This window comes from Lepidochelys kempii, chromosome 7 (genome assembly GCF_965140265.1).
Source record: "Lepidochelys kempii isolate rLepKem1 chromosome 7, rLepKem1.hap2, whole genome shotgun sequence".
In the NCBI taxonomy this organism is placed as follows: Eukaryota; Metazoa; Chordata; order Testudines; family Cheloniidae; genus Lepidochelys; species Lepidochelys kempii.
Window position 1 is genome coordinate 41,052,116 of NC_133262.1, and position 24,801 is coordinate 41,076,916.

Here is a 24,801-nt window from a genome sequence, read left to right on the forward strand (position 1 = left end):
AAACTAAAAGCAATGGCTTGAGTCTGAGAGGCCTGAAATCCTTTGGCTCTTCTTTCCAAGGTCCACATCATGACCATCAACTGCTGATCAATGCATAGAGTCCTACTATGCACCTGACGTTTGGAATTCTTCCAGCTGCTCACTCTTCAGCTCCTTGATGGCAGTCATAACAGCTTTAAAGGCACCTTTCAGACGCTTCCCGAGCACCATATGATCCGGTTCTGCTCTTAGACGGATTCCGTACTTATCTTTATCAGTAGACAATGTCACCTGACGTACGTTAAGTTCCTGCATAAATTTGCAAAAAGAAAATAAACATATAAGCAAAATAACAACTATGACAAAATTAAAACTATACTTAGAAAAATAGGGAAAAAGGGTGGGTGGGAGATTATAGCACGCACGTGAAGAGTTTTCTATCTAGATGTCCTTATAAATAAAAGGATTAAACTGCTGTATCAGTGTGACAATGTATAAGCAAAACAATGACATGTAGATTATTCTTTAGGTGCAGACCCCATTCTTGTATTACAGTTGCAGTCCATTTGGCCTATTGGGTAAAGATTTCACTGCAGTCTAAAGATTCTGTGCAGCTCTAACCTCAAATCAGACTTGCCTTCTCTGATGCTTTTCTACTACATGAAAAGATGTGACTGAAGGATCTTTGTGTGTCCAATAAGTTATATTGCCAGGCATTGGCTCAAAAGGATGCATAACATATTCAGGATTGTGTTAAGAAGTTGGCTTCAGTATATTTGTAGCCAACAGACTACTACAAGTTTTAGTTCTTCAGTGGACCAAACATCAGCCTAAGTATGAGTAATCTCATTTTGCCTCTTTCCTTTTCTGGTTTTCCTACATTCTCATTGTATGTGGATGCATTTTGAACAAGTTAAATTAATGGCCTTGGGTTCTGGAATGCTGCCAGTAAATTCTGATGATGTAGAACTACAGATGCTTTCCTCATTATTTAATTAAATTAAAAGTTGCCTCAGAACTTTTACCCTTGTTACATATATTGGCCTGAAGTGATGCAGATTTTCAAGAACCATTGTAGACTTTTGTACTCTACATTCAACTCTATTGAAAAGCAGAGATCACAACATGCACCACTTGTAATTTCTGTAGGTTTGAGGAATTTCCTTCTAAAGAGGAAAGCACTGTATCTAGATTTAAACTACACTAAAAGTGCTCTGAGTCTTATAGAAAGCCTGTGTTTATTCTGTCTACTTTGTAAAATTAAAGAAGAATGTCACACTCAAGACACACAATTTCATATCTAAAATTGGAGCTTAAGGCAGAATCTTGCTCTATCTTTTTGTTTGTAACAATGCTTTGCAACTTCTGCCCATTAACTCTTTTACTGACATTGTTGGTTGTAAAATTCTATGCACTTACCAAGACCACCGATATTTGAGCTTGTTGAATAACCTACACGTTTTGCTTTTAGTACCTGACAGGTTAGCAGAGTTCACGCAAGTTGCGATAGAATCACCTAATGCATTTAATAAGCAATCTATTTTGTATAAGTTGTGGAAACTAGATGAAAACACCACTCATGTCAGTATGAAAGGACCAACAGCTGATATAGTTAGATTGGGGTTATGATGGCTAAATATTCTATCCACACCACGGACTCATCTCTGAGAAAGTCCTGTTGAAGAGAACAGCTCAGAAGAACACTCACTTAACACACTGTCCCATTTAACAAACTTGCTTAGGAAAGAAAACTGAACTGGAATTAAATGTTTCAGAGGTAATTAAGTTTTAACTCTGTGCTGTTAGACACAAATCCATATGGAAAGTGACAAACGACAGACATAACAAATAAGACAGCTCAAGTTTATAGAACATCTCTGGCCTGAGTTTTAACAAGGTGAATATGAAAACTAGACATACTTGCCAAACAATGTTCAAGAATAATCAGAATAAAAACTAGTTTTCTGTATATAGTGTTAGTGATAATACTAGTAGAATTATTTAAGCAGAGTTACTTGTGCAATCAAGTAGCAGGATAGTATAGGTTTAATTGTGTATTAGTCTTAACATATTGTTTTGATTAGAAAAAACAGTTGGTTTATTTGACTTTGCCACTAGGACATCCTTAATTTTCTCAATATAAAATTAAGGCATTATACTGTGTGCATGAATTTGTATTTATATCTGAACAGCTACACAAAAAGATACCTATACACTGTGTAACATGTTACAATGTGTATCTGTACTACAAGTATTTTAAATACCTGCATCTCAATATTTTAACAATCTACAGTACACAAAGTAAAAGCTCTAGTTTTCAAAAATGTATTAGTTAAAAGTAAATTTAAGTAACTTACACCAAAATAAATAAATGAATAAATATTAAGTTAACTGAAATATTTAATTTACCAGGAAAATAGTATATCATGAATGCAATTAAACTTTCCCATTGCATTTCATTAAAAATTCTCTCAGCACTCTAATTTGGCACCATCCTTTGAGATACTAGGAGATCACTATGTATTTAAGTGATTTTATTCACATTATCTTTGTTGTGAACGCTTAGACCCAGCATTTCTCTCCAGAATCCAATAGTGAGCATGGAATAGGTCCTTTCATCCTGGATTAATCATGACCTTCATTTATGTTTTTAATCAATGCAACAATAAATAATAATAATAATAATTTCAAGAATGTATTTGTTTCATAAACTGACTCAAGGTAAGTTATGTAATATAATTCTTGTCCTCCTAAATGTTTAATCCTTTGTGACATTTAAAAAGTTAAATTATCTCCTGAAAAGCCAACTTTTAAAAATAGAAGTTGCTGTTTTAAAACCTTATTTTTCACGGATGGGGCAGAATCTGCAGTTTTCATACACCACAAAAATGTCATGAAATGAAATCAGAAGGTTCTTGAAGCGAAGCATCAGTCTGTATGAAACAATAGATTTCAGCAGCATGATCTGACACAGAAGAAAATGGCTACGGACTTTGCAGACATGAAATCTTTATTGGATAGTATCCATCCATAATGGACTTTATTTTCAGTCTTGCCCTTTAAATTTATGGATTAGCGACTATGTGCTGTCATTTCAGGTGGTAGCTCTGCAGACATCTTACAATAACAGAATTATAGCTAGAGCTAGCAGAACATGAACATATTTTTTTAAAGGGTGGGTATCTGCTGCTAGAGTATTTATAAAGCACTTTACTTCTTCCTCCATGTGGCAAAAGCTGTAAACGCACCTATAGAAACTGAATTTGGTTTTTTTTATTGTGATAACTATTTATGTAATTTATGTTTTGTTAAGCATATTTAATCTGATAAATTCTGCATCAGGAATTAACCACTAGGATTTCCTCACATAATACAACTGACATCCTATCTAACACCAATTACATTACCTCTGTGACAAACTTGCTCACAACTCTAAAGCCTGATGAAATTCATTCTAGGGTACTTAAGGAACTAGCTGAAGCAATCTCAGAACGGTTAGCAATTATATTTGAGAACTCGAGGACGACATAAGAATGGCCATACTGGGTCAGACCAAAAGTCCATCTATCCTGTCATCTGACAGTGGCCAATGCCAGGTACTTCAGAGGAAATGAACAGAACAGGTAATCATCAAGTGATCCATCCCTTCGTCCATTCCCAGCTTCTGGCAAACAGAGGCTAGGCACACCATCCCCATCCATCCTGGCTAAAAGCCGTTGTTGTCGATTGGAGGTAGAACAAAGAGTAATGGGCTTAATCTTTAGGAAGGGAGATTTAGATTAGATATTAGGAAAATCTTTCTAACTGTAAGGGTAGTTAAGTTCTGAAATAGGCTTTCAAGGGAATTTGTGGAATCCCCATCATTGAGGTTTTTAAGAACAGGTTGGACAAACACCTGTCAGGGATATTTAAGTTTACTTGGTCCTACCCCAGGGCAGGAGGTTGGACTTGAGGACTTTGAAGTCCCTTCCAAACCTACACTTCTACGATACTTGTAGTAAGTTGCGTACTGATTAAATGTGGACTGAATTCTCCCAATAACTAAAGTAAGATGAGTATTCAGCATATTGCATTGGAAGAAAAAAAAAATAAGACCGTAATATCCATCTCAATTTTAGCTAGCCAACTCCTCTGCCAATCTAATGCTCCATCATGCATTATGCTGGGGCATTACAATTAATATGGAACCATGGGAGATGCTGGACATGACCCATATGGAATAGATTATGTTCCATTTTAATATGTAGGGTTAAGAGTTGCACATTTCTTTTTTGGGGTATAAAGCTATAAATAACTTTGATACATAGAACTTAACATCTCTGCTCATACACTATGTAGGGCTATCTGATGGATTTCAAAACCGTGTAAAACCTTGTTAGGACACTGATTCTTCACTGAAAGGGATTTGCAATAGGTCCCACAAACCAGTGCTGGAAATGGCTTAATTGCTAGTGCTGACAAGACAAACCTATTTTTGGCACTGTTACTAAAAGCTTTCTTAAGACTTGTTTCTCTTGTGAGCTTGATCTTGGTCCTTTCTGCACTAGCACTTAAACCATTTTTGGCAAGGCATCTATTTCCTAGCCTAGACAGCTCTACCATTAGTCTTAAGTTTCATTTGTTTAAAATAATTGCTTTATTTTCATAATAAAGAATCAAAGATTGCAGTTCACAAAGCAAGTCAATTTAAAATAGAGCTCTCTGCAGAAAATTGTTCTGGTAAATGAGGTTTTACAAAAATTGACATCTCCTGCACTTCTCAATTTCTTTTGTCAGGAGTTGTACTAAAAGCTTACACTATAAGTGACATCACAGAGGTAAACCACAAGAGAAATCCCACTTTATCAAAATTACCAAAAATCATTTCTGGCATTAATGCTAACAAATAAAAAATAAAAGTAATAAATACTCTGATTACATAATCAAGTTTGATGAACAGCAAAGCTGAGAAGTATAATCAAAACAGAGCATATCATAACTGGCTGAGTTCCTGGATATCTCTAGCTCTGTGCTCTCCTTCCCAGTAACTAACTTGAAAACTTTCAGTAAGTAGCAAAACGAATATTGGGTTTTGGTATCAACCTGAAAGACTAAGATTTACACAGCACAACTCTAACATAGGGGCAAATTAATACACTAAGAAATATTGTATTGAGTTTGTTGCCTGATGTTTGTGAGAGAAAAAGATGTCCCTTATTTTTGTCATGGGTGTGGAACTTTAATCATTCCTCCTTAAAACCATTTATTACAAACTTTCCGATGTTTAATCTGAGAGGTTAACCCAGCCTTACCTTTACACATCTGTCTCTGTTCCTGAAAACCAATGAAAGTTAATACTACATTATACACATCTAAATAAACCAATACTTTTAGCGCTTTACCACAACCCTCATAACTCCCTTGTGGCTTGAGTATTACTCCTAGTTTTACAGATGAAGAAACTGAGGCAGAAAGGCTAAATGACTTGCTGAAGACAAGAGGGTCAGTGCTAACAAAACCAGCATTAGAAGTCAGGAGTTGCTGGTTCCCAGCCCAGTGCTCATACCACTGGACCACACAACCTCCAACTGCCAAGTATTGGAGAGAAGATATTATCAAAGATGGGGTGGCTATTCAACATATACTGCCTCTCCAAGAGCCAGAATGGGAGGCTGTCTTTGTACGGCTGTGAAGGAAATAGAAGATTCCTAGTTAAGATATTTTACCAGTCCTCTGGCATCCAGCTTGGTATCAGCCAGTGCCTGATGGCGCTAGAAAAAGTTAAACACTCTCAGTACACCTAACCAGACTGTGCAATGCTAAGCGGAAGAATTTATATTTTCATATTTAAAGAGACCAGTCAAAATTGGCCTAGAGTGTACCAAACCAAGCACTGGTAGAAGTGTTTCTATAATTTTATTTTCTATTTTATAACTAAAAAAATTCTAATGAGAGCGGTGCTTGTAGAGCAACTTGGCAGAATTCTGCTAGTGGCTATGAACCTGAAAGTGAAATTGATTAGTCCATTTATATTGCCTAATCTAAGAGAAACAAGTACTAAACAGCAAAGAAAAATTGAATTAGTTCTTAAAATCTTTTCCCATCTGGAACTATCTCCCTTGTTATTTGATAAAAACAAAGATTTTTTCAAGTACATTTTTAATCTGTGTTTCTTTAGTGCATATTACCAAGATGATGCACAAAATGAAGTTATATTACAACAAAACAATCAAGTTCATGCAAAGGATGACTGGATGAAAGAACTACTACAGTACATTCAATGTTTATGTGCAATTACAGTTCCCTATGGAGGATTTCATCACATGCTCAGTGAAGACCCTGTGCAATTTTTGTGCTTTAATTTGGATATTTATTTTATAACACTAATCAGCAGATTTTCACCATTGCACGTATTTTCCTATAGACTTCACATGACAATCCACCTAAATCATCAAACTAAACAATTCAACTGTATATTGCTTAATTAATTCTGTGACAGGGTCAGGCCAGATGGCTACAGGAGAGTGATTGATTTTTTAGTGTGTTTTTTAAAAAAAAAATAAAAATCTCATTAATTGGTGCATGTGCTTCTTAAAATATTAGCCCCAGGTTAAGTAGGTCCCTTTTCCCTGGGTAAGGTAACAGGGAAGGTTCCAGAACAATCAGGAACTTTCTGGAAACAATTAAGGCAGACAGGCTGATTAGAACACCTGCAGCCAATCAAGAAGCTGCTAGAATCAATTAAGGCAGGCTAATCAGGGCACATGGGTTTTAAAAAGGAGCTCACTTCAGTTTGTGGTGTGCGTGCAAGGAGCTGGGAGCAAGAGGCGCAAGAAGCTGTACTATTGGAAGACTGAGAAGTACAAGCATTATCAGACATCAGGAGGAAGATCCTGTGGTGAGAATAAAGAAAGTGTTGGGAAGAGGCCATGCGGAAGTAGCCCAGGGAGTTGTAGCTGTCATGCAGCTGTTACAGGAGCCACTGTAGACAGCTGCAATCCACAGGGCCCTGGGCTGGAACCCGGAGTAGAGGGCAGGCCCAGGTTCCCCCCATCCTTCCATCCCCTCAACTCCCTACTTGATACCAGAGGAGTTGACTGGATTGTGGGTTCCACCAGAGGGGAAGGTCTCTGGCCTGTTCCCCGATCCACTAGGTGGATCAGCCGAGACTGCAGGGATTGTTCTTCTTCCTTTTCCCCATGCTGGCCAATGATGAGGCTAACTGAGTGAATGACAGATTTGTGCCACAAAAGTGGCCAAACTGAGGGCTGCCGTGAACCTCTGAGGCGAGCAAATCCGCCAATAATCGCAGGACCCCCCAAGGCAGAGGAGGAACTTTAGAACTGTGACAAACACCTGGCACTCTCCAAGTCATCCTTTATACTCATGTTATCTACCTCGGTAAGAGTTCAAAGTACCCCTAAACCTCAATTCCAAAAAAAATAGTCTCTCTCTTAAACTCTGTAAAACAGCTCAAATACACCACTCCGCCTGAAAAACAGTCTTCCTTACCAAATGTTACCTTCCTCCCCTTCTACCCACACACTTGATTTTTCTACTGCAGGTCATCATCTTTGAAGTGAAGTGAAAGAATATACACTTTAAAATGAGCTGTTTGTAATAGCATTTAATTGAATTCAAGAGACAATGAACAACAGCTCCACAACCAGCATTTAAAGATAAAAAGAAATAAGTTTGTTTCCCCACCCCAATTTCTTGAATTTGGTACAGAGATTAAAAGCTTCAAGAACATCTTGAAACTACTAATTTTTAGATGATTGCCTGAAAACAGGATGCCCAGACAATTTGAAAGTCAACTCAAATATGTCAAATACCAAAAAGGTTAATTTATTTTGAATGGCAGGGTTTTTATCCTTGTAAAGTATTAAAGTAGGGCAGAGTGCATTTTCTCTAATGGACCCGCATTAAAGAGAGAGTACTTTAAAGGCATATCACAGGGGATGCTCAAGATAATTGCCAGAAATTATATAGACCATAAAATCTTACCTATTTGACATTTTATTTTCTATAAACTTTGGAAAAACAGGTTAAGCTTTGAGAACTTTTGGAACATACTCAATTGTTTTCTGCTCTTACTTTTCACAGAACTTTCCATCTAACTAAGCTATGGATCTGCATACTTCCTTAACCCTTCAGCATATACTCTAGTCATTGCATTTTAATATCCTTGAATTATTTATTTATTAATAATGATTACCCCTACAATTTCACCTCCAAGATTTCACTATAATATACTTTGGCAATTCTGGGTGATTTAGCATGCCTCATTTTCATTCAAACTACATTTCTGCCCCACAATGGTCATGGAAAAGTGTATTTCTAAAGTTCTCTGAATGACTTGTATATTACCAAAGTAATGCTGTGTGGTTAGACACTTCCAGAGATGAAGCGTTTCTCATAAATGTAGTCTGTAGATTTAGGGTCATAATCCACCCTTTGCCTACACCTCCCATTTATATAGCTCACATTTGCATATTGACCAAATATGGAATGTGGCCCAAAAGAGCAGTATATGTAACTTACTGAAATTCAGTTAAATGAGGTATTAACCTAGCCAATAGAAATGATATAGAAGTGCTCCTTTGAAACTGACTTGCACAGTAAAGCTCCAATAATATCCTCTGTTGATTATGTTCTTACCTCAAGTATATACTTCTCCAGAGACCGGATGTTTTCCAGAGCCTCTAGGTCCTGATGGATAACCACTACTTCTTTTAGTGGATACTGAAACAAAAATCAATAGAGGTTCAGTATGAGAGAGGAAATAAAGGGCTACAGAAAGTATTATTTTGGTCATTTTAAACTAAATTCCTTTCTGTTTAATTCTGTTTGCTAGCACAGATTTAGTCACTTACTCCCCACTTCTCCGAAAGTTACAGAGCTGCTATATGTTCATGGAATATTGATGTAAGAGATATTAAGAGCTTCTAACCTTTACTGGAATGGTTTTTCTGTCTCGGATTACCCGGCCAAGCTCAATAACAGATTGCATCCAGGAAATGGCATTTTCAATTTTTTTGTCAATCAGATCATCCCTAGATTAGGAAGAAACAATTTAATGTTTACATCTCTTTAGATTTATTTAAGTGGGCCTTTAACCCATCGTCACATCTGTCAAAAATTTCCCACAACAGATTTGGTCATATCCATACACTGGTAATGCTAAGAAGCAATTTTGTGTGTGGGTTTCTTTTATTTTTTAAGAATTATTTTTATTAGCTGTCATTAATACCTTTCACATGACTGACTGATATGAAATAATTATGTACACTATTCATTTTACAAGTATCCAATGAAGAGCAGAATTTATATTTATGATATAATGGAATATCCAAAAATACATAACAAATGAATTAGTTACATTGCTATTGAAATACCCACACACAGTGAATTGGTGGGATCTCCATAATTTTTTATCTTGAAAGTGTGGGTTATAAAAGAATGATGGGCCATGTGCATATTCCCAGAATTCAGACCTGTATTTTCCAGAAAGCTTATGTATTTCAAATCTTTTGCTTTTCTCTGTGGCTTGATAACATGCTCCCCCCCGCCCCCACCTCTGTTTCCAGACAGCTTGTTTTTCAGGTTAAGCACAGAGTCAAAGCTTGTTTCAAATGTAAAAGCAATCACCAGTTCTATAAGTGATGCCAGTTCTTGTTCTTTGTTGATTGTTTGAATGTATCTGTAATTCAGGCAGCTCCTTCAAAACTACATACATTTTCAAGCAAAGCACAGAGTCATTACTATTTTGGTATTTATTTGTGTCAGAAAAGCTGTGAACGAAGGAAAAGTATAATGTGGATGTGAAGTTGCTAATTATATCACTTTAACTGGAAACATTCTTGGTGTAAAACAGAGTGGTCTGGAAGGTTTACCAGAAGGGAGAAGACTCCATGGAGCAAGATTTAAGACTTATGCCCTAATCTGTGATACCAGGAATATTTGGATTAATGTTATTGGCTATTTTTAAGTTTCTGTGCTTCTTCAAGTCAATTTCCCAGGGAAGGACTTAAAAAAAAAAATTTGTACATTATTGCAATGTAAAGTTTCCTTGTTTTTCATAAATGTTCATAGTAAGAAATATTACTTTCCTCTTAGATTTTAAAGCATTATTGTGAAACTGCATTGTGAGAATATTTTTCATAGATTTGTGGTTTATTATAAAACTCAATGAAGTACCACAAAAACAATGTTTCTGATTTTACCTGTTACTTTGGACAGAGAAGAATCTAGTTAGCATACAGCATAAGTAAGGTCCTTCATTCTCAGTTATTACTTTATTTGAAAATTTCCCAGGAATTTATCAACGTAAAATAGGTGACAATTGGTGCAAAAAAACTAACTGAGCAGTTTTCTGGGTAAATATCGGGAGAAGGGAGGACAGAAAAAAGCAACAAATAGAGAAAAGTAAGAGTACTAAAAGTAAAAGCAGTTTAATGCTGTGGTTTATTTCATGAACTGCACGTCAACAGTACATACATATGTGCACATGCGTGTGTATTTGTTCGTTCCACTACTCTGCCTTACTTGAACAGCCTCACATTTACAATTAGACTAAATTTATTATTAAAATAAATGTATCTACTTAATGTAATGTCCTGGATTTTCTTCTCGTCATCAGTATTTTCATTTATTGCGTGATCCAAAATTCAGGTAGAAAAAAAAAAGTTAAAAACCAAATAGTATAAAACCCAGAAACTTTTTGGTTAAAAAAAAAAAAAAATCAGTAAAAACTGAAAACAAAGGGCCTGAAACATAAATCATTGCTAAAAAAATCCTAATATTTCAGGGTGAAAGTTTACAGATCTATTGTTTATTTGACTGTAATTGAAGTACAGATCTATTACAGCAACTCATATTCAACTGTTTTTGTAAAAAGTATTAACTTATTGGATTTCCAGGGTATATAAAAATCTGCAACAAGCAATCAGGAGACTGTGCAATTAAACGAAGAACAGGAAATAAGAGCCACAGCTGGAGCTGAGAATTCTGGGAGTCAAGGCAGGACAAGAGGGTTGGATTAACCTCTTGCATCTTGGTGGCTGTCTTGAAGGTTGTCAGAATTTCCCTAAATCACTAATCTGAATAGCACTTAAAGGGAAAATGAAATCACATTTCTGTGGACTCCCAAGAACTCACGGCTATTACCATTAGTTGTATGTATCAATACATTGCTTAAGTGTCATAGAAACAATTCATTCTCTTACGCATATACAGTTTTAAAAGTTTTAAAAAATACAAATTTATGTCCAACCCTGAAAATGACACAGTCAATTTAATCTGACAACCATAATGTTTGCCATATAGCTTTTTTTGTATAAACCTATCATGCTGCTGTGAAAGTACATGCCACACAGCACCATAGCCTACAACTGCTACAAAAAAAAGATGTCTCTGTTGCGATCTGTGCTACTGTCCTTGGAAAAGCTAGCTCATTACAGATTAACTATCACAATCAAAACTTAATTTAAACATAACACTAAGACAAAAAAGGCACCAACGAAGAAAAATGACTGCCAGATTTTTAGCCACTATAAAACCTCAAGTGTAATTTAGTTTTAAAATAACATCTATCTTTGATTTGATTAGTAGATGGGAACAGGAATGCACATGCGACCCAATACGTTACACAAATTAAGTTGCCATGAATAACTGAATTTCCTTCTATTAATCCATATACACCACCAATTCAAGGGCATTCCTAATAACAACGTATCAGTTTCACATTCTGTGTCATAGAAGAGTACACTTCTAGAATACATAAAACCAGCAGCATTGCTAAATGAATCTCAGTAGATTTCTTGTAACAATACTTTCCACAATTAGTGTATACTGTATGGCCATCAGAAGGAACACAACTAGTAGCTCTCTTGCTTGGTCAGAGACACCAAAAGGCACAATATGCATGAAAAGAAAAACCTAGGTAAGTTTTAAACTCTGATGTCAAATATGGCCAGACATATTCAGCCATGAAAAGGCTCTGGCACAGAGTTTTACGATCCTTTGGGAGTCTTTTGGAGAAGGCAGGCATTGCAGCCTCCAATTAAGCATCCATCTTGAAAAAGATACTGCATGCTGATGAGAAATGGGGAACATTATAGCTCTGTGACCACTCTTCTTTAGCCCCAGCAAGCTGTAGACCCCTACTGCTTCTCAGCATGCAGAGAAATCCAAGTCGGTAGCCAGCCTTTTTGCTGAAGGAGAGAGATTGGATCTAGAAAGAGTGCTAACTCTGCACCTTTCCTCCCAATACTGCCACAGCACCTTATCAATACTGCCCCAGCCAGTCCTGTCAGGTTAACACACCTCAGCAATGGCAAGTGTGTTAAAGACTAAAGGGAAACACTTCCCTAAAGAAAATTGGTGTACAGGAGTAAAATAGTTTCATAAACACTTCAGTTACATATTTTGCCCGCCTAAGGAAAACAGAAGTGTTTAAAACAATAAGCACAACTACAAGATCATTTTCTGGGTGCAAAAGGAATCCTTTGTATCAAAAAATGTGTTCCTTGTATGCTTGTAAATGCCAAAGACTGGTATTTTTGCTTTGTTTAAATATGTGAATAAGGTATGAAGAACTTCTCTCTGTAACTACAGGAAAGAGAACCCTGCCCACTGTCACCAACAGAGGTTGTTTCTTACCTCACTTGAGGAAGCATGAGATAGTGAATGCTATCACTGTTCTTCTCCTGAACTGAGGCCGGATCAATAAGGGTCTTCAGATTCTGATACATCATTTCAGTGATAAAGGGAGTATAAGGTGCCTGCAATATTTTATATATTATTCATGAATGCATTCTCTTACTGAATTGTATCCTCTATATTTTCAACCAATTACCTTCATTATCATCAAAACACAACATTTTTTTGTGTGTTCCTTTTTTCCTATTAATCAGGAATCCTTATGTTACAGGATTATACTGTCCAGCAGACAGCGCTGCAAAAATGGAATATTTACTTTGCGTTTTAACACTACAAAATATAACACTAATTCAAGGAATAGGCCATGATGAACAAATTAAATTGATGCCACCTTTTCACCTTCCGTTTGAGTTTAACCCAGAGAAAACACAATACTATACAATACAATGATAAAATGCAGTAGCAGTTTCCCCCATTTTCAGGTCTGGTCTTTACTAGTTTTCTGGTCTGTTACTTCTAGGGGCAACTGTAACAATTAGAAGCATGCACCCAGGCTTGCTGGGGAATCAAGTTGAATACGTTAAATAATTAGAGTTGAGTGTAAAACCTTACCATGAGTCTGCACATTGCATACAGAACACTGAACAAGGTTTCCAAGGCCATAATGCAGTCCTCATTCCCATTTTCACCCTATTCAGAGTATCCATGGAGAAAGGAAAAGGATTAGAAAAACCATCTACACTTTTTAAATTATGAACTACATTCTCACACTGTAATACATGATTTTACTCCTTCACCCAATAAATGCTAGCTTTCCAAGATCCACAATTACAGTTCAATCCTATCCAACAAAACAAAAATTATGGGCTACAGTGTATTTTTACTTGCCCTATGAAGAAACAAGGGGCAAGAACATAAATGGAGTAAAAAGGGAAAATCATATTTATTTGCAATTTCAGCTATTCAGCTGAAAGCTACACAGTTTTATATAACACACAAAGGTACTATAAGGATTTTATTAGTTTAATTAATCTATTTAAACTACATTGGGTCTATCTACAGTAAAAAGTTAGCAACAGAAATAGCACCTACCTTTAACCTTCTGCGATTCATTCTGATGTACCAGTTGGTCAGTACATCAACAAACTTAACTAGTCGAGGGACTACAGTGTATAGTCTGTAGGCTAAGAGGAAAAATAATTTCTTACTGTACAAAACACTTGCCTTCTGCATCAAAATTCTTCCCTTAAAGAATCACACAGTAATATAAAGCCTTGACAACTTAACACTCATGACTTTACAGAAGGAAATACCTTCATAAGATTAAAAAAATTGATTAGACACACTAGTATTACTAGAATCTGCACTTAAACTATATCATAAAATTAAAATTACGAACATAATCAATTCTCACGCTTCAGGGCATAAGCATGTCATCAGCTGAAGGTCAGAAATAAATTGCTATAGTCTGGTACTGCACAGAGGTGCATTATGGCCATTTTATGCCTTAATCTGAAGCAAATTGAAAGAGGATAGTGGACAAGATGGACCACTGATCTATTATGGCTTGGCAATTCCTAAATTTGAACATATTGCTAAAAGAAACTGCTGAATACTTAAATTCACCAAAAATTGTGGGAGAAACATGAATGGAGATGCAATTACCCAATTCAGGAACCATTTTAATTTCTATTGCAATGTTTTTTGTATTTAACTTTTTTTCCCCACGACAGTTTCTTGCACAGTTCTTCTAAATAATAGAGCAGACGAAAGGCTGTAAAGTCATTCATGCAAATAGATTTTATTTTATCTCATGAATAATATTAACAGAATAAAAAGCTAGGCATAGCCATTTTCTTATGTTCTGTGTAATTCAAATGCATGAAGAACTGCTAACACAAATAAGAGGTTCTCACAAACTTCAAAGTCCAACCAGAGGGAAACATGACTTTAAATGCTCAAACATTTTTAGTTTACAAAAAATTGTTTTCTAGAAAGATTAGATAAACTAGTCCTTATAAACAAAAGTTACTAACTTGCAGGCAGCTTGGTTAAAAATAAGGAGCTGCTATTAATACCATGGTCTTTTGCTTCTGCCATTTATTTTATTAATCAAACAGCTATTGAATTATACACCTTTCCTTTGAGAGTTCCACAGCACACTTTTTACAACTGCATTTTGCAAGCTAAAAAAATCTTGTAAAAGACAGAGCACTAGATATTTCAACCTAAAAAGGAAATTTTCTGGAGTTATGTGTCAAGTAAAACAAAGAAACTATTTATGGGGTTTTATGTTCTGATAGAGATCCCATTACTAACGCTGCTTGAAAAGTAACTATGATGCACAACAAGAAAAGCTTGCTAACATACTTGTGTATTTTACAGTGAGATATTTGTTTGTTTTGAAACTACGTTTCATTCACCTTTAGTAGTCTAGAATCTCCAGTTATAACCTGTGCCATGATATTATACTTTGAGCTGACAGAAGGGAAAAAAAGAAAGACACTAAGTCAGTGGTTCCCAAACTGTGGGACATACTCCCCTAGGGGGTACAGAGAAACATTCAGGGAGTGGAGGGGTGCACAGCAGAGCCAAGGCCAGCCCCCACAGGGGGCAGGGAGGGAGCGCCGCCCAGCCCTGCTCCGACCCCAGCTCCACTCTGCCCCGTGCTCTGCCCCCAGCCCAGCTCCAGCCCCACTCCACCCCCAGCTCAGCTCTACCCTCATTCTCTCTCCACCCCAAGGCCAGCTCTGCCTCTAGCCCCAACTCCTTCCCCATCCCCAGTTCTGTCCCCAGCTCTACTTTCAGCCCAACTCCTCTGCTGAGAAAGCCTTGACTGTGCAGTAATGGAGGGGAGACACAACAGATTCCATAAGGGGGTGGGGGGCAGGAGAAGTTTGGACACCACTGCACTCAGTCAATCTCTTAAGCTTAACCACCGTGAGAAACGCTGATTTGTAATTTATCCTCTTGTATATTGCACACAGGCACTATTCAAGCACCAAATGCACTATGGTAAAAATCACTGTTTCTAGATAGGGAATTTCACTTCACTAAAACCATGAAGAATTACTTACTAAATTTCCAACTTCCAATTCAATTTTTCTTTCATCCTTAAATGACTTTATCAACTGTCACAGTCTAGATATTTAATATTTTATTCACTGAAGTACTAAGTACTCAAATGAAAAAGAATATGAAAATTTGACCCAAGATTGCCAGTTTTAAAACCTTATGACTTAATAGGAGAAATAAATGATGCTAAGGTCTACCTGCTAACATTTTATTTTGGTGGCTACAATTTAATGTTAATAAGTGGAAGCCAGCTCTAGCAAAGAGGACCTGTTTAAACTTCCCCCACAGAACTAACAACTTAAGGTTTGTTTGGTGCTGGTTGTTTTTTTTTTTCCCCAAGTAGTGGCCATTCATGTCCATTTTTCCAGTTCTACACCTCTAATGAGCAGAGATAGAAAGGAAAAAAAAATCTATGCTTAAAGAAAGAGCTTAGATTGTGACACAATTCAAAAAATCCAGTAAATAAATACAAAACCAATTCTCTCTCTACTGTATTTCAAATAAGCTCATGCTAATTACTTATTTTCTGTAATATCTACTTATACCAGATTGGAAAAGTCTTCAGCAATTCTCTGGGTGCTTTTGTAGGAGAAACAGAGAGAACCCAATGAAATATTACTTTCTACAATATAGGGATTAGGCATTAGGAGCTGAGCTATGGAAGCAGCATTTGAAATTGTGCTCTTTGATGGGTAAATTCTTTTTATTATTTGCTTTGTAGTTTTTTTAAGTCATCAGACACAAGCATCAGTGCTGGTCCATGACATTTATGTTCTTGTCAACAGCAGTGCCGTACTGTTGTGGCTTGCCAGGCTATATCTGAATACCAGCAAATTCACATTTCAGATTTTAAAAACCAACCTATTTTTAGCCACTGACTCACTGCTTGCTTGCTAGCTACAGTAAATTAAAATAATGGAGCATGAACTACAGGGCAGTTGTATGCCCAGTAAGTCCAACTAAACAGTAAAACAATTAAGTATGCATTGATTGTACATTTGTAACAGACTCTATTAACTATGCTTCAACCAAAAATGTTTCAGCTAGCTATTAAATGCATACTACTACATATTAAATGCACCCACTTATGAGGTCTCTGTGTAAATGGTAGAGGGAGCGAATAAACAATTCAACCCATTAGTAGGTTGAAAGGCTCAGACGAGGTAACCTTGATTATCCCCCAAACTCCTCTGGACTGTGACACTGATGGAAGATCAAGGGTATTGTGTGGAGTCCACTGGTCACTGGCCCTCCTTCTAGGTTGTTAACTGGTCAAAGCGTGGAAAGGCACTGTAAAGTGCTCCCTGTTAGACAGGTCAATGAAGGAGAGAACCACAGGCACTCCCTGTAGGAGGATTAAGGAAATAGTGTGTTGAAAGCCTTTAACAGGGAAATTGTGGAAGGGACACTTCCACCAAAGCAATGTGTTAAGAGTACAGGAGACTAAATTAAATAATGATACAAAGAAACAGTCAAATGAGTATGTTTCAAAGGATCTGTCAGGGCTAATTCCCTGCTCTGGCACTTCAAGTGCAGAAGGTGGGGGCCAGCAAGGATTCTAAAAATTAATACTGGCCACTCCAGGCTTGTATTAAACTCCCAAGGTTACAGCTTTTCTCTGACCTTGGATTGGTAGATGCTGCCACCACCCAAGTGCAGAACCCCTTTGAGAGCTCAGGAAGGCGCACTTGGGAATTCCTTCCTGTGGGGTACCCTCAAACCCTTTCACCCTGCCTACAGGGAAGAGCCGAGAAAGCAAACAAAGGAAATCAGCTGTTGCCACCAGCTAATTAAACAACGTGTGCACAAACCTCTTAGGACACAAAAATCCAATTCTGTTCTTAAAAAAAGGTAAATTTTATTAAAAAACAGAAGGAAGAAAATACACCTGGGAACTTATGCTACTGCTAGATTTTAAAAGAGCAACTACAAGGATTAAGCAACAAGAATAGTTTCCTGAGGTCCAGCTTAAAGGTTACAAGCAATAGGGTTTGCTAATTGCCCTAATTCTCTGAACGGTTCTATCGCACCAAGTAAACTCAATAAGCCTATATTACTGAGCCCAGAGTTATGACGGGTGAGGACAACAGCACTGTGAAATGAATGTGAGTACTTCAAAAACCATGGTCATCTTACAGACTTCATTGTGGGAGAAGTTACTCTAGGCTGAAGGCCACTGTGTCGCCAGAACTAAGTTCTTATAACAGCAAGAATGGTATGTACATCAATTAAATTAATATTCTATAGCTGCCCCTTTCCCTGTGTTACTGTTTTAAGATTTTTTTGCCCCTTTCTTTCATGCAGTCTGATCTGAAATCTGAAAATCCCTGGATAAATGCATCCTTTGTGCAAGCCCATCCCTAGTCACCAGTCAGTGACAATTATTCAAATGAAGTCTTTTTCTGAACTGAAACAAAAAGCAAAAGATACACATACCTGCCATTTCAGCCTTGAAGAACTGAATGAGTGACTGGGTGAAGGAAAGAATCCATTTATCCATGATGTTGTTGCTCTCCTTCATCGTGTTCTCATTGTACAGGAATTCCTTTACATCTTCCTATAAACATCATTGGAAAAATGAATAGTAGTAGAGCATGTCAACTCTTGAACACATTAAATCCTATAAAATAATACCTCTCTCATCATCAGTAGATCTCAAAGTGTTTCACAATCTTTTAATGTGTTTATCTCAAAACACCCCTGTGAGTTAGGTCACGGCCATTTTAACCCCATTTTACAGATGGGGAACGGAGACCCAGAGACTAAGCATCTTGCCCAAGATCACAGTCTGTGGTGAAGCAGGGCACTGAATCCAAGTCTCCCATGTCCTGAACAAGTGCCCTAATGACTGGAGCACCCTTCCTCTTAAAAGCCCATTTGTTATTCATTGACAAGAGCCTCCTATCCACGCTCTCCATTACATTGGTTAGTAAGAGTATTCGCTGTCAGATACAGATATTTGTTCTTGAGACACATTAACAGAAAAAGCCAAGATAAACTGATTTGCACTGATCCTGTTTCATTACACAACAATGTAAACTACAAAAGGGACCAGTTTTCTGTATTTATTAACACACAGAAATAGTAGTACAGTACACAAGGAAATTCAATAATCCCACGTTTTACACCTTTTGTATGTAGTCTCATCACAATTTATGAACACAGGCTAATGATACTGATTTTATGTCCCTTTCATCCATCTGGATTCCAAAGCATTTAAAGAACTTTACTGACTCTGAGGTGTGTGTGTGTGAGAAAATATAGGTAAGTGAACATTAGATAGATAGACAAACATAGGACATGTATATAAATAACTATAATTTTCAAATGCAGCAATTGTTCAATAGCACATGGCACCGCAAAAGAATTGTTACAAGTAGGTGGAAAAAATAGCAAACTCAACTGGAACTGCTGGAGGAATTTTAGGCAGGCATCATGTCATTACTGTACATATTTAGCATTTCATGAGAGGCAGCACTGTTCACTGCCCCTGAACGTTGGACTGTAATGTAGTATACACTGCAAAAGAGAAGGTGGGAAAAGGCTAGAAGTATATGTGCTAAATTGGTAATCTATCCATTCACTTTGCTCTTCCAGAGAGGGAGGGAGGGAGAATACCACATTGACTTCTAACTAAGCAGCTTTTAAACAGTGATCAGTGGAGATCCCTACTGAATCTCCTATACCACTCCCTACAGGTTTTCCCAAAGGCCTGCTATCCCTGTAGTGAGGATTTTTATTCTTGAAAAATCTAATAAAATAAATAAATTAAATAAATAAATTTAAAAAAATCACAGTTTGAGAGGGGCTAGGTCTGAAGACAAGGAAAAAATAGACAAGAATGTGTTGCACTAATTTGCAGACATATCTATCCAACCATAGAATTACCAGGAGACATGGTAAGACGTGTTGTTATGTGACCTTTAAACAAGTGCATCTTGTTTAGAAAATATGTTTTGAAATAGGAAGTCTTCTGTTCTTTGTTGAAAGTAATTATAGTAGGCTTCCTAATCATAAGAACTTTTCTTTCCAAATGCCACTGAAATACCTTTCTTCTATATAGGAGGTTTGCCTTTGTCACAAGGTTTCTTGAAATGGTATAGTAACAAAATAGTACCTCATGTACAGCATCTTCCATCCAAAAAGATCCGAAACTGCTTTGCAAACTTAAAACAACTATCTACAGGAAACGCACGGATCAACATACCTACCTTCACAGATCCAGTTATCACCCCAAACACACCACAAAATCTCACCTACAGCCAGGCACTCAGATACTATAGAATATACTCTGCGGAGAAAGTCCGGGATGTACACCTTAACATGCTTAAAAGCAAGGACACTTCACCAGCGAAGCAGATTGCATCATGGAACGGGCCTCACAAATAGTCCAAAAGAACCTACTTCAATACAGAAATAAAAACCCCACCACTATAAGCTGTTACCTACCATCCCACACCAAAACCCATACTGGAGATCATCAAACAATTAAACCCATACTTGATAGGAAGCACACCCTGAAAGAAATCTTTCCTGAACGCTCTCTTCTGGCCTTTAAACAACCCCCTCAGCCTCATCACCAAAAGCAAGCTCCCCACAGACCAAGACGCACCAACTCAAAGCAACACCAGACCCTGGCAGAAAAACAGATGCAAAACCTGCAGGCATCTCTCCACTGCTGATGATCAACACACCTTTCAAGATCCTGGGATCCTACACATGCTTATCACTACACGTGGTGCACTGGACAAGGTACACTAAATGCCCCAATAATAACTATGCAGGTGAAACCAGACAATCACTATGCTCTCGAATGAACTCTCACAGAAAAATAAGACAAAAACACCATTTCACCTGTGGGTGAACACTTTTCACTTTATGTCTGACCTCTCAGTCCTCATCCTCAAAGAAAACCTGCACTATACTTCACAAGACAAGCCTGGGAGCTTAATTTCATAATTTTGCTAGACACTAAAAACCATGAACTGAATAGAGTCACTGGATGTATGGCTTATTACAACTATCTGTAACCCACTTACTCCCAGCTTTTCCTCCCCTCCTTTTTCCCCCTATGACTGCTATGGTTTTAATGGGCCACTATCCCTTGAAATATGTGTTAACTACTTACACTAAATCTGTTCAACCTTGTATTCAGAATGTCACAGCTGAATACATTTCTCAGACGTGAAGAAGAGTTCTGTGTAAGCACAAAGGCTTGTCTCTCACTAACAGAGGCTGGTTCAATAAAAGATATTACCTCACCCACCTTTTCTCTCTTGCAAATTTAAAGCAATATTGTGTGGCCATAGTCTCAACCTATATCATATCAAGGCTGTTAAAGGCTGGAAAGCAGAAGCCATTAGAATTTAAGTCAGTACACCACATCTGGCCATAGCCCTCTCTACAATGAAATTAAAAACCCATGGCTGGCCTGTCCCAGCTGACACAGGCTAAGGGGCTGATTAATTGCAGTGTAAAAGTTCGGGCTTGGGACCCCAGAGCCCAGGCTCCATCCTGAGTCCAAACATCTATGCTACAATTAAACAGCCCCTTCGTCCGAGCCCCACAAGCCTGAGTCAATTGGTGCAGGCCAGCCGTGGGTATCTAATTGTAGTGTAGGCATACCCTCAGTTGAGGAGCTCATCTTTGAACTGGGCTTCCACTGATTGCCCCGACAAGTGAAACTGTATATAAATCTCTTTGTCCACTATTCATTCAACCACCCCTGTGGTGCAAAATGGCAGCTGCTAAATGGTGCACAACAAGATTACACAACAACTCAGGGTGGGGAAGCAAACAATAGTTTACCCAACTGTAACTGCAATGGCAATTTTAGGAGGCAGAATGTAATTCCCAGATTTCAGCCAGGACACTAGAATTAGCTATTTCTCTCTTACAGGAAGTATAATGAAATTAACAAACAGCCAGAGCCTCTGTATCAGGTCTCACCCAAAAAATAACATCTTTGGCAGCATATTATCTTCTAATTCTATGCTGACACATTGTTTCATTACTGATTCATAAAGAAAATTTACATTTGCTGAATCAAAAAATTATTTGCTGAAGGATCCAGGTTTTCCACATACGTCTCCTATCCCCAACTCTGTTGATCTTGCAAAATCTAACGGGATGACAGCAGAAAATGGCTGGCTGCAAAGCTCATTTCAGCTAATTCCATGGTCACAGGTGAAAAAAAATGGAATTTTTTAGGTAACATGAGAAATTTCTTATGAAGGCTGTGAGGATCCTCAGAAAAGGCTCGTTAATTATAAGGTAGTTACCAAACTTTCCTTGAAAAGATTATTACTAAAAAGACAAAACAATTTGCACAACTATTTATTGAAGTCTGTTGCCATTATCACTTTAAATGGCAGCCTTCCAAAGTGAATCATAGAATATCAGGATTGGAAGGGACCTCAGAAGATCATCTAGTCCAACCCCCTGCTCAAAGCAGGACCAATCCCCAATTTTTGCCCCAGATCCCTAAATGGCCCTCTCAAGGATTGAACTCACAACCCTGGGTTTAGCAGGCCAATGCTCAAACCACTGAGCTATCCCTCCCCCCATTTAAGTGATTAAATGGCTACCATAATTTCAAGAGTACTACAAGGTCTGAACTTTTCACTTAGTTTTTGCTTAGTTTCCAGCCTATTTGAAATGTCTGCACTAATAAGTGGTAACCTGTTATAGGATGACTTTGTTGAAAGGAAGAAATTGCTTTCAAAGGATCCCACTCTCCACAAGCATAAAAATTTCAACATCTGACAAAATAATAGTGTTGCTGAGGAAAGATATTTTGATCTTTTTTGTGGATTAATGGGAAGTGTTCAACACACATATCACTTACTCCAGTGTCTTTCATTAGCTCTTGACATTTACAGGTTACATTCAAAGACCTATTGCAGATAGTAACTATTTTACAAAGATGCAATATTGGTTATATATGATGCTGTCCTCTTGCTATTGCTAAGGTGATTCATAGAATCATAGGACTGGAAGGGATCTCGAGAGGTTATTTAGTCCAGTCCCCCACACTTATGGCAGGACTAAGTATTATCTAGACCATCCCTGATAGGTCTTTGTCTAACCTGCTCTTAAAAAAAAAAATCTCCATTGACAGAGATTCCACAACCTCCGTAGGCTATTTATTCCAGCGTTTAACCACCCAGACAGTTAGGAATTTGTTCCTAATGTATAACCTAAATTGTCCTTATTGCAATCTAAACCCATTGCTTCTTGTCCTATCCTTGGAGATTCAGGAGAACAATTTTTCTCTCTCCTCCTTGTAACAACCTTTTATGTACATGAATATCTAGTATCAAGTATTCTTGACTACCAACATTTTTATGCAAATCTACAGCGAGTGCAGCTATCTTAGGTGGCTCTTTATTCAGTATTACTGATTTACTGTACACTGGGCTAGATTGACCTTTGGTCTGACCCAGTATGAGAATTCTTACAGTAGTCTAATCCTAAACCTAATTACTCACTGTAATTTCTTTTTATTATTTATTAGGGACTTCATTGATGTTTTTGGTACGTATGCTATCAAGAGTGCTTTTGAAGCTCTGAGAAATTATCACTTCTAACTGAAGTCAAAGGTCAGCAAGATGAGAGAGTCAAAGCTTCAAACCCTCCCTTCCTATCACCTAGTTGTGAGCTGTCAAGGTTCCTTCTCCACTCTGAACGCTAGGGTACGGATGTGGGGACCTGCATGAAAAACCTCCTAAGCTTATCTTTACCAGCTTAGGTCAAAACTTCTCCAAGGTACAAAATATTCCACCCTTTGTCCTTGGATTGGCCGCTACCACCACCAAACAAATACTGGTTACTGGGGAAGAGCTGTTTGGAAACGTCTTTCCCCCCAAAATACTTCCCAAAACCTTGCACCCCACTTCCTGGACAAGGTTTGGTAAAAAGCCTCACCAATTTGCCTGGGTGACTACAGACCCAGACCCTTGGATCTTCAGAACAATGAACAATCCTCCCAACACTTGCACCCCCCCTTTCCTGGGAAATGTTGGATAAAAAGCCTCACCAATTTGCATAGGTGACCACAGACCCAAACCCTTGGATCTGAGAACAATGAAAAAGCATTCAGTTTTCTATAAAGAAGACTTTTAATAGAAATAGAAGTAAAGAAATCACCTCTGTAAAATCAGGATGGTAGATACCTTACAGGGTAATTAGATTCAAAACACAGAGAACCCCTCTAGGAAAAACCTTAAGTTACAAAAAAGATACACAGACAGAAATAGTTATTCTATTCAGCACAATTCTTTTCTCAGCCATTTAAAGAAATCATAATCTAACGCATACCTAGCTAGATTACTTACTAAAAGTTCTAAGACTCCATTCCTGGTCTATCCCCGGCAGAAACAGCATATAGACAGAGACCCTTTGTTTCTCTCCCTCCTCCCAGCTTTTGAAAGTATCTTGTCTCCTCATTGGTCATTTTGGTCAGGTGCCAGCGAGGTTACCTTTAGCTTCTTAACCCTGTACAGGTGAGAGGAGTTTTCCCCTGGCCAGGAGGGATTTCAAAGGGGTTTACCCTTCCCTTTATATTTATGACATGAGCTATGAAGCAAAACAGGCCCAGGCTTGCAAGAAGACGAGGATGGATTTGTGGCAGTTGCTACCTTTAAACTAGAAAACAGATTATGCAATTCGTGACAGATTTACAGGCTAGGTACGAGAACAAGGGTGCAAGACTGGGTAATGGCTGCATCCCCTGGAGCAGATTATGAGTTTAAAGAAATGGATGTGTGCCACATGATATGAACTCTCAAGACAGGGAAATGAAACGATGATTTGAACACATTGAAGCTCTATGGTGCTATTTCCAACATTGTTCAAATTCTTCAAAATAAGTCTGACACCAAACCAACTCCTGATCCCAGAGTCCAACAGAAGCACGAGGATAATCTGGTGTACAGGTGTGTTAGATTTACAGAAATAAAGAACAACTAAATCAGTGGGAACTAACTTTCGCTTTTAGATGAAGTTCCAGTTCACAACACAGAGCTGCTCCCATCTCTCACATGAAAATACAACGCTCCAAAAATATTTTTGAACAAGAATGTTCAAAACTAAATTTAACAGAAT

General features: G+C 37.7%; 1 protein-coding gene across 4 annotated transcripts in view; it reads right to left on the bottom strand.

The window, feature by feature from the left end:
• The window catches only part of IARS1 (isoleucyl-tRNA synthetase 1), a 198,308-nt gene that overhangs the window by 42,304 nt on the left and 131,203 nt on the right, over nucleotides 1-24,801 (bottom strand). For all 4 annotated transcript variants that reach the window (XM_073352336.1, XM_073352335.1, XM_073352337.1 and 1 more), the window contains 7 exons: nucleotides 18,133-18,253; nucleotides 13,714-13,805; nucleotides 13,234-13,311; nucleotides 12,622-12,743; nucleotides 8,912-9,014; nucleotides 8,620-8,703; nucleotides 114-288 (listed from right to left, as the gene is read on the bottom strand). In XM_073352336.1, the coding sequence (XP_073208437.1) occupies nucleotides 114-288; nucleotides 8,620-8,703; nucleotides 8,912-9,014; nucleotides 12,622-12,743; nucleotides 13,234-13,311; nucleotides 13,714-13,805; nucleotides 18,133-18,253 (775 nt within the window). The remainder of the gene's footprint in view (nucleotides 1-113; nucleotides 289-8,619; nucleotides 8,704-8,911; nucleotides 9,015-12,621; nucleotides 12,744-13,233; nucleotides 13,312-13,713; nucleotides 13,806-18,132; nucleotides 18,254-24,801) is intronic.